The sequence below is a fragment of the Lissotriton helveticus genome, chromosome 6 (genome assembly GCF_964261635.1).
Source record: "Lissotriton helveticus chromosome 6, aLisHel1.1, whole genome shotgun sequence".
In the NCBI taxonomy this organism is placed as follows: domain Eukaryota; kingdom Metazoa; phylum Chordata; class Amphibia; order Caudata; family Salamandridae; genus Lissotriton; species Lissotriton helveticus.
This window is the reverse complement of record NC_136067.1, coordinates 1175380998-1175394163: the sequence shown is the minus strand read 5'-3', so window position 1 is coordinate 1175394163 and position 13166 is coordinate 1175380998. Positions and strand designations below refer to the sequence as shown.

General features: G+C 46.1%; 1 protein-coding gene across 20 annotated transcripts in view; it reads right to left on the bottom strand.

Moving 5' to 3' along the window:
• Positions 1 to 13166, bottom strand: part of EPB41L2 (erythrocyte membrane protein band 4.1 like 2) — a 1174544-nt gene that overhangs the window by 343168 nt on the left and 818210 nt on the right. For all 20 annotated transcript variants that reach the window (XM_078648868.1, XM_078648862.1, XM_078648871.1 and 17 more), the window contains one exon: positions 10434 to 10521. In XM_078648868.1, the coding sequence (XP_078504994.1) occupies positions 10434 to 10521 (88 nt within the window). The remainder of the gene's footprint in view (positions 1 to 10433; positions 10522 to 13166) is intronic.

Here is a 13166-nt window from a genome sequence, read left to right as displayed (position 1 = left end):
TGGTTTGGTGAAGGACAGCAAAGTAAATGATGATTTTTTTTAATTTGATGATGGAGTGCATACTGAGTCAATGTTTTACAGCACTAACTGATTCCAAGCTAAAAGCATCCAAAAGATTTGGGAAAGACACAGACCTCTGGATCAGCACCTGAGTGGCTAGAGGTTGGGGCCACAAGACCGGTGGGTCAAGCACCCCTCAGCAGAAGGATTGAGGGGGGAGGGGCGGGGGATTTGGGAGACAGGAAAAACCAAAGGAGTTCTCTACAGGACCCTGAAATAATTTTCGGGGGTGTTAGTCCTAGTCCTCCTCTGACCGCAAGAAGGGAGGATACCTTTGGGAAGAAGTCCCAGGGGCCTTATCAGCCCAAGTTGTTTGAGTGCCCCCAGTAAGGGGACATGAAGGGAGATGCAATCTGTCATAGGAGAAAGCATCTCTCCCCACTGGTGAGTCCACCCCAGGTATTGCTAGTGTTGGGCTTGGGGAGGAGTGTGGGGAAGAGAGCAGAGGTTACCCTAGTGTTCCTGAGTGATGAAAGAAGGTGCCTGCAGCTCACATGCCTGACAAGACAAAAACGTGCAGGTAGTGGCTCGCCATCAATGGGCAGTGGTTGCAGGCTCTGAGAAACACCGGACCCAGCATGACCATTATTAAGTGACATCTGGTGTCTTCAGAGCATGTTATTCCTAATGAACAAGATACTTACCTTCGGTAACAATGTATCTGTAAGAGACATATTATATAGATTTGTTACCTTTAGACCGTCAGACTGGATCCACAGAATTGTTCTTAGCCGTCCCCCTGCGCGTCGGTGGGTGGAGTCAGTCGACTCCGCATCCATTGTGGGCGTCGTGGTCACCAGAATGACGTTGCAATGCCTACTTAGATGCCGCCACTGCACGTTGACGTCAGTTCTGACACGACTTTCCACACCAGAAGCACAGAGCCTTGAAAGACACTTACCACTGGTGCACAACAACTAGGGCCCTGCATGGGAGTCTCTATCCATAGAAGTCAGTTCACAGAGCGGGGAGGATGGATTGGTGGGGGGGTGGGGGGTTTGAGGGGTGTAAGGAATCTAAAACTAACATATGTCTCTTACAGATACATAGTTACTGAAGGTAAGTAACTAGTTCATCTGAAAGAGACAGTTATAGATTCCTTACCATTAGAATGGATAACCCAGCAATACCAAACACAGAGGAGGGTCTGCAAATCAAGTTCACAAAGAAAGTCCTGGAGGTCTGAACGAGCAAAATAGCCGTCCCTCCTACTTGCCTGTCCAGGCAGTAATGTCTGGGGAACATGTGCAAGGATGCCCACATGGCTGCCTGACAGACTTCAAGAAGGGGAACTCCCTGTGCTAATGCAGTGGTTGCTGATGTAGCCCTAGTGGAATTAGCTCGTAGCCCCACTGGCGATTCCTTTTTTGCGAAGTTGTAGCAGGTCTTTATGCAAAGGGCAACACATTGAGAGATGGTATGCTTTTGAACAGTCCATACTTTTGTAGCACCTACATAGCCAACAAAAAGTTGACCATCCACCCGGAAATCCTTTGTGTGGTCAAGGTCGAAAGGTAGCGCACGTTTAGGGTCTAGATGGTTGAGTCGCTCCTACTCCTTGGAAGGGTGTGGAGGTGGGAAAAAGGAGGGCAAAGTGATTGTTTGTCCAATGTGAAAAAGTGAAACCATTTTAGAAAGGAACGAAGGCCTCGTCCTAAGCACTACTTTGTCCGGATGCACAGAGAAGAAAGGGAGCTTAGAAGACAGGGCTTGAAGCTCACTAACTCTGTGAGCAGTGGTGATAGCAACAAGGAACGCGATTTCCCGCGGTGTTGGATGTCGATCCCCCGGTGCTTGTGGGCGAAGTTTAGTGTATAACAACAGTGGTTTGGACCTGGGAGTTACTCTCCCGGAAAGTGACGCGTGTGAGTGATCCGCACGGATGTGCTACTCTATTTGTCAAGATTTGTTCGCTTGCTCTACATTATTGTGAAGGGTGCTACCAGATCGGATTTCGTTGTCATTTTGTTCACCTTGTCCTGAGGAGGCCAGATTGGTTGGCAGGCCGAAACGCGACCGCGTCGACACTTTCCATTAGGAGGAGTCTGATTCAAACTTTAACCCCTTCTATGCTGATGACGGTCCCTGGCCGTCATGCACTATTGTGGGCGTGTGCTGATGACGGCTGGGGGCCATCATGAACCCGCCCACTCATTAAAAGCGCCGCACAGGCGCAGAATCGCGGCCGCGCCCAAGGGGTTAATTAAAGTGGAAATATATTTCTTCGACACAATTTTCTTTATAGTTGGGTTCCTTATTGTTTTTTTTTTTAACCAATTGTGTCCTACTACCTCGGTGTATACTTCCTAGAAATAATAGGAGGACACCTAGCTTCTGCTACAATAATTTTGTTCTGGGTGAAGATGGATTCATTTATAATCAAGTATTATCTATATTAACTTTTTGTATTTTGTCCCTTGTTGTATATAGCTGTTCTATATATGTATGTAGATTTGTGTATATTGCAAATGTGATATTGACTGAAATATATTGAAGAATGTTTTTCTTTGTGTTTATGATAATTAAAATGTATAATCACTTTCTCTATTATTAGTGATGGTGTGCTTGTTAAGTAATTGGTAAGTCAGTGGATTAGCGCCACCAGTATAGGAGAATTAGTAGTCTCCTATGAACTAATTAATTAGATATTCATTCCTCCTCTACCATCTTTTGAATTTGCTTGATAGCAACAAGGAAGTCAGTTTTCAGAGTAAGAAGCCTAAGAGGACGGTTGTGTAGAGGCTCGAAGGGAGCACACATAAGATAAGTTAAAATAAGGTTCAAGTCCCACTGGAGCACCTTGATGGGAGAAGGAGGAAAGAGGTGAATATTGCCCTTAAAGAATCTTTTTACAATAGGAGACTTGAAGGATGGCTGATCTGGTAGCGGAAAGAAAGCAGAAATAGCTGCAAGGTAGCCTTTAAGAGTGCCAGGGAAGAACCTTGCTGGGCTAAAGACAGAAGATACAGAAGGACCTCTGAAAGAGGGGCAGAGAGGGGATCCACAGCCTTTGCTGTACACCATGCCACAAACTTGTTCCATCAAAAGGCGTGCATCATTTTCATGGATGGACGCCTGGCTGCCAAGATGGCCTTTGGGTAGAAGGTGAAAAGCTGTCAACTGTCGCTGCTCAATCTCCACGCAAGGTGGTGGAGCCTGGACAGATTCGGGTAAAGAACCGTCCCCTAATGCTGCGACATAAGATCCTCCCGAAGAGGCAGTCTGATCGGAGGATCGATGGCCATGCTCCGAATATCAGGGTACCATGCTCTTCGTGCCCAGTTCGGAACCACCAGAATAACTTGGGCCCAATCACGCTTGATCTTCTTCAGCACTAGGGGCAGAAGAGGTACAGTAAGAAAGGGGTCCAGGAGACCGCAACTCCACTCGCGACGAAAAGTGTCGCCAAGCGAGTGCCGCAGTGGAAATGCTAACATGCAGAACTGCGGACATTGCACGTTCTCTTCAGTGGTAAACATATCTAACCAAGGCTTTCCTCATCGCTGAAAGAGACCTTGCACCACCTCCGAGTGAAGACGCCATTCGTGATCCGTCAGGCACCGAAGGCTGAGTTTGTGCACCCTTGCGTTCAGAGAACCAGCCAGGTGTTGAACCACCAGGGCTATGCCCTGATGTTCTAGCCACATCTAGAGGCTAAAAACCTCCTCACACAGAGTCCACGACCCTACCTCGCCCTGCTTGTTGCAGTACCACATGGCGGTGGTGTTCTCGGTGAACACCTGCATCACTTTCACTTTTGAGAGAGGGAAGGAATGCTTTCAGCACCAGGCGGATTGCGCAGAGTACCAGCAGGTTGATATGGAGCCCAGACAATGCCGGAGACCAGATGCCTCTGATCTCCCCTTCTCTCAGATGGCCGCCACATCCCAGGAGTATCGCATCTGTCACCACTGTTAGATCTGGCGGGTGAAAGAAGTGGGAACTGCCTCTGACTCAAGCTTGGTTCTTTAGCCACCACTGCAATGGTGTTGCGGTTCCCTCCGAAATCTGTACATAATCGGAAAGATTCCCATGATGCTGCACCCACTGGAACTTCAGGTCACACTGCAGAGCCTGGATATGCCACCTGGCATGATCCACTAGCAGGATGCAGCAGGCAATGAGGCCCAGCAGCCTCAGAGTTATTCTCACCAAAATCCGAGATAGAGGCTTAAACATCGGTATCATAGCCCGGTTATCCCAGACTTGCTGTTTGGGAGAATAGGCCCGAAACTGCACTGTGTACAGAACAGCTCAGATGAAAGGGAGCGTATGAGTGGGAGTCAGGTGTGAATTTGGCACGTTTATAGTGAACCTGCTGTAGTCAGGAGGTGGGGCGAGGACACCTTCAAGTGACAGTCGTCGAGACAGGGGAAGACTGGAACCCCTGGTCTGCGTAGATGACCTGCGACCACCGCCATCACTTTCGTGAACACCCAAGGGGCATTGGTAAGGCCAAAGGAGAGCACAGTAAACTGAAAATGCCCATGGTGTAACGTGAACCGAAGGTAGCGTCTGTGGGCCGGCAGGACAGAAATATGGAAATCGGCATCCTGCAAGTCCAATGGCATCATCAAATCTCCAAGGTTGAGGGCAGACAGGACCTGAGCAAATGTGAGCCATTTGAATTTCTCCTTCCAGGGGAAGCAGTTGAGGGCCCGATGTCTAGAATAGGATGCAGGCAGTTGTCCTTTTTGGGCACCAGAAAGTAGCGGCAATAGGAACCACAACCTACTTTTCGCACAGGGACCCTGTCGATAGCTCCCTTGGCCAAGAGAGCTGAGACTTCCTGGTGGAGAGGCGCCAAATGATCCTCCAACATGCAATCAAAGGGTGGTGGCATGAAGGGAGGGGTAGTCTTGAAGGGGAGGGAGTAGCCCCTTCGGATTATTAGCGAAGCCCACCCGTTTGACGTGATGCATTACCAGTGGGGGAGGTGATGGTGAATCCTGCCGCCCACTGGCCGTTGATGGTCCTGAAAGGTTGAACTCGGAAGGCTTGGAGGCTGCTGCAGGAGCAAGAAGGGTGGACTGGCCTGCCCGCTGACTCCCAGACCAGCAAGATCGCAGGGTCCCACATCCGCGGCCACGCAGAGGCTGGGCAGCTTGCGTGAACTGTTGGCTAGACTGGGCCGGACGTGGCTCAGTACTCAACATCCTTCGTGGGACAGCTCATATCAGGCTCCAGGTTGTCCTCAACGTCTCCTGGTCCCAGTGGCTGCAGAGTCAAGAACCCCCTTAACGCACCTGAAGCAGCCAACATCGGTGGACATTCGTCCACCGAGCCCCTGGTCACTCCTGAGTGAACCAGACTCTGTCCCCTCTGCTTTCAGCTACTCTTCAACAAGAATCCACCTTTGGATTCCGATGGACACTTTTCTTCCTTCCAGCAGCGTCTCTTCTTCAAAGTCCTCTATTGAGTTTGACTGCGGTTTCCGATGCCACTTCAGACCTATGAACCCAGCTCCCCTGGTATAGTTACTCTGGCTCTACGGTATCCACAGGAGGGGTGGCTCTCCAACCTCCTAAGTTCCAGGGGTTTCTTCGAAGTCCACTGGGAAGGGTCCTTAAACATTAAAAATTCAACCGCAACTCTACCATGGAATTGTACGGAGCAGGTACTTGTGTTCCCAAACTCAACCTGTCCTCCGTAAGGTCCCTACTTACTCACCTTGGGGTCCCAGCGATTCTACATCCTCAAGAGACTGTCTTGATAGAGTTGTGGTTCTTAGACTTCTACTTTAGTATATGGTTTGGTCTCCCCCTGGATCCCACTGTGTATTGGTACTATTTACTATTGTTTCTCTGCTACAGTATCATGTGCTTTGTGATTATCTGTGTGTAGCAGATACTGTGTCGTACTAGAGAGTGTTATATTAATAAATAATTTTTTTCATATCTACCGTGTGGTTCTCCTTTCATATAACCAATACTATAAGGTTGCATTCTGGTAAAACAAGCTTCTTAACATTCCTTCAAGACTAAGCCTGAAGGCTGTTCTTCACAGCTACCACTTGGATAGCTTTCTAAGGTTATCTTTGACCTCTTAAATCACCATAAGGGTTGTTTGGACTGGTACAGGGTGCCCACTTTAATTAGTGGACAGCATATACCAGGCCAACCTCTCACAGACTGTGTCCATAAGAGTCTGCAAATAAGGGAAGAACAGGTGATTGCACTGAGCCATTTGGGGTTTGATATACTCGGACTACCTTTACAATGCCTGTATGCCAATTGTCCATAATATTTTATGCTTTGTTAAGTTTGAGTTTTACAGTTTCCTTTGTTGTTCATAAGAGAGGAAAAGGAGCAAAAACAGAGCAACAGGATAAACACTGCCATTAGAGCAATGAGTTTAGTAGTAACTACTAGTGAGAAAAAAACACATCCACAACTATATCCATGGTTGGATATCTTGTATTATCAAAGTTAAAGGTTTGAATTCCCAAACCAATACACTAAAAGTTCTTAACATTTTGAAACACTCGACGTTTCTAGGTCTATTACAGGACCTATCACACACATATTAACACAGGATTGGGCTAGAAGAAATAATTTTCCCCATGTAGTATTGTTCCTCTGCTTCTGTGAAGAAAGGAGGGATGGATAATCTTAGCAGAAAGGCATGGTCACCAGGAGCTGCTATATGCCATCAATCCACTGGACAATTGACTGGGAAAACCAAGCACAGCTTTGTCTAGAATGCCATTAAAGCATCTAATAGGGTGTCATAAAAAGGCAGCAAGGGCTTGCAGGTGGCAGATCCTGGCTATAAGGTTTCCATCAACAAGTTTGCTTTTGTTTCAATCATACAAAGTAGTAAATAAAGTACTCCAGTTGTCAAGCGAACAACTACAGCAAAGTAGGTTCCCTGCGGGTAGACCTGCTGGAGATTCTAATCCCGTCTCAGGAAAAGTATCCAACCCACTAGCATTCTGTAGTTTCATGTACAATTCTGCATCAGTGTAGTGAGGCTGAATAAGCGGTCAGCATCCTCATCGTCTTCATCATTGTATGGTAAGTTCTGGAGCCCCTGAAATGTGTTTTAATCTGAGAAATCAGAATTGTTAGCCTCTACTAGAACTTGTGCTATGAGAGACTGTAGAACATGCAACGTTGGGGACTGAGCACTAGTAATTTCACAATGCGACATTGATGTACCGCGGTCAGACACTGTGATTGGGAAGGATATTGGTGGGAAGACCGGATCTGAAATTACTGCTGGCAGTGTAAGGACTGCCGTGGTCTCAGTGGAATTGTGAGTTGTTGTAAACAAGGATCAGGGAGAACACCTAGCAAGGTCAGTTGGTGCCAGGGAAGGACTTGCCTGTGGAAGTGCAACTGGTGACACCGGAGGCTCTCTGGGGCCTCAAGGTGCTCTAGAGGGAGCTGGCATTGACGAATATCTGCAACATTGTCCCTTTAAATGCCTCTACCTGCTGCAGGTAGTTGATGAACTCATGGTGCACCGAGGGACACCCTCGGAATGAGCTCAGTTTCTGAAGACTCCAGCAGACTCGGACCTTAGGAATGTTGACTGCCTTCTTCTCATCTGTTCTTATAAACTCCTCCCGGAGCAGTCTAATTATATCAATTATAATAAATTCTGAATTGTTTCAAATATAAACGTTATCTTCATAGGTACAGCTTATATTGAGCTAATCATAACAAAAATATAAACAATCAATCAATGTTATATAGAGTCCATAATATGATCATCCACTTTGTTCTTCAATTAATGATCCAACCATAAAGGGGCCTTCAAATGCATTTATTCCAGTTCAATAATCTCCAAAAGCAGCCAACACGTGTTTCGTCATGCACTAGTCTGTGCTATATGACTTCATCAGGGCTAATTGGTTTGATCTTCCAGACATACCAGTATTTCAGTATACTGGGAATCAATATAATATTATTGATGATCACTGTATTGGTAAGATAATCAAAAGTATCAGGTAAGGCAGATACGGGCACAAGTATCTTGTTCACCTCCCTCCGTGTTAAGTGAAGTACGATGAGTAAATAATGCTCCTAGTCGATGTCGGAGTAGGTCACCCACGTCGGATTACAACATAATATTGGTTGTGCTTCTGCCGTAATGAAGATCGGGACGACTGACTGAATTATTGGAGTTTAACAAATCGACTAGGAGCATTATTTACTCATCGTACTTCACTTAACACGGACGGAGGTGAACAAGATACTTGTGCCCGTATCTGCCTTACCAGATACTTTTGATTGGCTTACCAATGATTTTGATTGTTTATATTTTTGATATGATTAGCTCAATATAAGCTGTACCTATGAAGATAACGTTTATATTTGAAACATTTCAGAATTTATTATAATTGATATAATTAGAGTGCTCAGGGAGGAGTTTATAAGATTTGTTTAGGTACTCATCTTACGAGTACCTGTGGGGTTGTCTGGTAGCCGACCTATGTTCCTACCCTTTGGATGCACTATTTATAGATATATGCACCCATTATCACTTTACCCTTACCGTAGGTAGTGCGCCCATCCTAGACCTGGTTACGAGGAATTTAGATTCTTCTCATCTGTTCTGGAGTGGTGAAAGGAGGACGAATCATGCTTAGAATTCTTGCACCTATGGCATGGCTGGACTTACACTTAGCGAAAGACTTGGGCCAATAGTTTACTTCCTCAAGCACAAACTCCCTATGTTTTTGCTTCCCAATGACCTTCTAGTGCATGAGGTACAAAAGGGGGCGGTGATGGACGGAGCACCCGAACCAATCAAACACTCACAACCAGTCAAAAGATCTGGGTATAATCCATCACCGTTCTTTAGCCCAATCTGCCACCCCAGTTCAGACATGGCTATATGCAAATCAGTCTGACCCTGTGCCTCATGGGAACAGTCCAGCCCGAACTGCCAAGCCATGCCTTCCCTGGACCAAAAACAAGCTTCCGAGGACTGGTTTCTGGCATTACAGCCTTCTTCAACCCGGCTTGCTTGAATCCAGTGGCAAAGTGAGCAAGGGACTCACGTCTGAGCATACCCTGCCACACTTATGGCGGCCAAAGCGGTACAAAAGGGGGCGGTGATGGACGGAGCAACTGAACCAATCAAACACTCACACCCAGTCAAAAGATCTGGGTATAATCCATCACCGTTCTTTATCCCACTCTGCCACCCCAGTTCAGACATGGCTATATGCAAATCAGTCTGACCCTGTGCCTCATGGGTACAGTCCAGCCTTCTAGTGGATGAGGGCAGAACATTTGTCACACCACTTTATATCTAACTGGAACCTAGGCACCAAACAAATTCTTTTGTGGATCTGTGAGCGATATGTGCTACCTACAGTTGTGGCCTGGTTTAAAACCTCTTGTCCTTGGGGTGGTGGGTATTTTCCCTGGCACACTTTCATTGAAAGTTGGCATTGGACCAGCCGATGAAAATTGAAGGGAAGTGCCAGAGCTGTGTTAAAGGGTGCAGAAATTAAGAAACTTACATCTGCGCATTGGGGTGGCACATATCACAGTCTCTGAAGACACCATCTCCCGGTGCGCAGGAGCAATTGCTGTCGAAAATCCAGATCCAGCCTGGTGCCTAGGATTATTCCAAAGGTGAGGAATCTGCAGTTATAAATATCCATTAGACCTCAATATACGTGAGATAAGTCACTAACACACAGGAAAATAAAGGTCTAGCATGTTCCTATAGGAATCACGCTTTTGAGATTTTCAGAAGGAGGAGGTGGTTCACACTAACGAAACATACATAATAAGGACATATTGGTGCAACGGGCTGTACTGTAGGCCAAAATATAGCAGCACAGACTCCCAAGCAACTTCTAGAGTTGACTTAGCTATAGAACGCAAATAAATCTGGTGGGTGCTCAGGTATTGTCCATAAGGAATTGAGCTGGTCATTTAGATGGCTGGGAATTGGAGTTCATGACATTGTGATTTAAAATAATCATATCAGCATTTAACATCAGATAATTTACCTTTGAACTCTTTGACGATTAAGGAACTAAACAGTGTCTTTTATGCTAGTGGATGTAAGATTAATAATGTACTTCAGTACCTAAAACAAACCATTAAAACAGTGTGTGCTCATTACTGAATGCAGCCTTGCTGTGAGGGTGCCCAGGAAGATTTTCACAAAGCTGAGGTCACGGTAATGCAAGCAACAGCTCCAGCTCCAGTCCACTCTGCCGTCTAGAGCGATATCCACAAATTGTTTTACCAAAAAATGAAACGTTATCAACTCTGGAAATGTTTCTGTAGCATAAATTTTCGTATACATTGCCACAATCATAGCACCATAATAAACAAAAGATCCTAACGATTTCTACAGCAACGTCTTACGAATAGCCATGTTTAAAATAAAGGTTACGGTACCTTGGCACGATGCAAATCCACCCCATACATTGAAAGCTTCTTGGCATTTTCGGCATATTGTATGTCTGACTGAGCTGGAGTCAGACCCCTACAAATAAAACAAAGGTCATTTAAAAGAAGGGTAAAATTAAATGCAATAACACGAAGATGTCCTGTAGTGCCCCCCAAAAATCTCATTTTATTTTAGATGGCGATGACACTGTACAAGCAGCAACGAGAACAGCCTGAACACTTAGGTACCAATTCACAAAGGGCCTCCGCCCTTGTGGTGGGACCTCCATACTGTACGTACCCATCCATTACAGAGGTCCCGCCACAACTACAGGCCCCTCTGTCACGAGTGCGGAGGACATTTGTGAATCGACCCTTTGAGATTTATTGGCTACAAGGATGGAGCACCCTCAAGTCATTAATATTCAGTGATGGATTATTGGGGTCCACATTTTCTGTGCAATGCACACTGTAAAACTGAGATGGGAGTTTACAGAAAGGATAACGGTGTTGTGCTGTTTTTGGTGAGATTGGTCGTCTGGAGCAAGATTAATTATCTATTTACATTAATCGGATTAATATTTTTTGACATTTGGAACTAGGAAGGAGAATGTTATTGAGGCAAAAATTGCTTTTAGGCACAGATGAAACTATTTGCTAGTGGTGCTAGACTTATTTTTTGTAATCATGGCTAATCTTAAGGTGCTTAAATATCAGTAAAATTGTGATGCCCTTCCAGAATCTAATATATGGCAATTGAAGGTAGGTGGTAAAAAGCTTGAAATGAGAGTGCATTTTTTTTACAAACCGATGAAATTCTTATTGGGCCATTTCACAAACTTTTGCAAGAGTATACAAATGAGTAGTCCTGTAGTAGTATTATGTACTCTTACATGCTTTTGAGAATTGTCCCAAAACCTTTAATATGAGACAAATGGGAATATTCAAGATACATTCATATTTAATTAGTACAAATAGAAAGAACTGTGCCCTCGTTGGATTTTTACTGGTATGGAATTGTAAAACTTTAGTGCATATTCACAAAGGCATGTAGTACTACATCTCGTACTCAGTAATTATTTAATGAATCGTCCCCTTCACATTAATCTGAAAAAACAAGCTTGAATGACGAGAAAAAGAAAGACTAGTCACAGTAGCTGGAATGCCACATTGCTAAACACACAGCCTTTTAATGGAGAACTAGGATTGCACAATAATGTATGTGTAGCAAATTAAAGCCGGGCATCCAAGGATGCCATGTACTCGCACAGGAGTGACATTTTCAATGTTTCCTGGAGATCAGGCTGCACAAAAGGATGAGAAACACGTGTAGTCTTTTATAAAATCATGATTTATTTTCATGGTTTGTATCTTTTATTAGCATTTTCAGATAAAGACAAAAATAAGAGCAGTAGATTCACAACCGCATTGGGTTGACACCCTCAGTGCAGCTTTTCAAAGCATTATTTAGTGCTGATTACAAAAAGAACTAATCCCATCCCCCAAAGGTCACCTACCAATTCTCCACCCCCACTCACAACTATGCTGTTAGAAGGTGGTTCTGACCATCTGACCTGCCAGGATTTTTCGCTTTTTGATCACCTAATTGTTGAGCTTTTACTGTGGGAGAGCCTCATAAGTTGGGACTCACCCACAGTGAACTCATGACGAAATAAACTGCATGTGGATGTTACAGGTGTCCCTCTAGATACCTAGACTAGGCCGCTGCGCTGCAGCTGGAGTAAGGTTACATGCAGACACATGTGTACATGCGTGTGCACATTTGAAGAGGCTGCGCAGGGGAGATTCCTGGCTTGCGCAGCCAAGGAGCAGGTGCAGATAGACTGGTGTGGCAGGACTTATGCAGAATTGGGTGGTGACATGGAATAGGCTTTATACAGTGGGAAGAAACATGCCAGGAAAAGTCCATGTGTTTTACTGTTTCTCACTTCATTATTCTTCTGCGGGGATATGAAGCCCATGGGCTAGTTTCACTTTCCTAAGGCCTACAAATTCCAGACACGCACTAAAGTCTACTGGTGTGAGAGGAAGTATTCTGCAGAGTTCAAAGTCATATTTGTACTGCTTTTGGGTCATCCAGAACTGTCATATTGCTCTGACGCAGCTCATAACCAGGGCCTGGCTGGGCTGACCCTGGCAGGCTGGATTAATGACCTTCCTTGAAGGGCGAAGGCCTCTTCTCCAAGAAGAGAAGATGGGACGTGAGGGTGCTGGGAGAGCGGGAAGCCCCCGGGCTGCCCTCCAACATGAAGAGCCTGTGGGGGTCCCGGGTGGGACCGGAACCCCGTACTTAGGAGGAGGAGCCAGGGGACAGGGTGGGACCGGGCCCCCGACAAACGGCCAGAGCAGCTGAAGTGGACTCCCCGAGCTGCGAACACTCACCTGGGGGTCCCGGTGGGACCGGGCCCACCCAACGAGGGCTGGATGTAGGGAGGACCAGGAAGAAGGGCAGCGGGACTCTCCCAGGAGCAGGGGGGAGCCACTGCTCTAATATTCCAGAGCGCCCTTAATGTCTTGCAGGCCCGGACCGGCCTGCAAGGGAAAACAGCGTTTCCTCGGTTGGTGGTGGCCCCAGGAGGACGGGGTCACCGCTAAAAGTGTGCAAAAGTGCTGGGGGAGCTGCAGGAGAACGCAGCCTCCCCAGCATGAAGAAGAAAAGTCACTCCCTAAGTCTCTGGGGATTCGGAAGAAATAACCCCCCCCCCCCTCCCTCCAACGGCT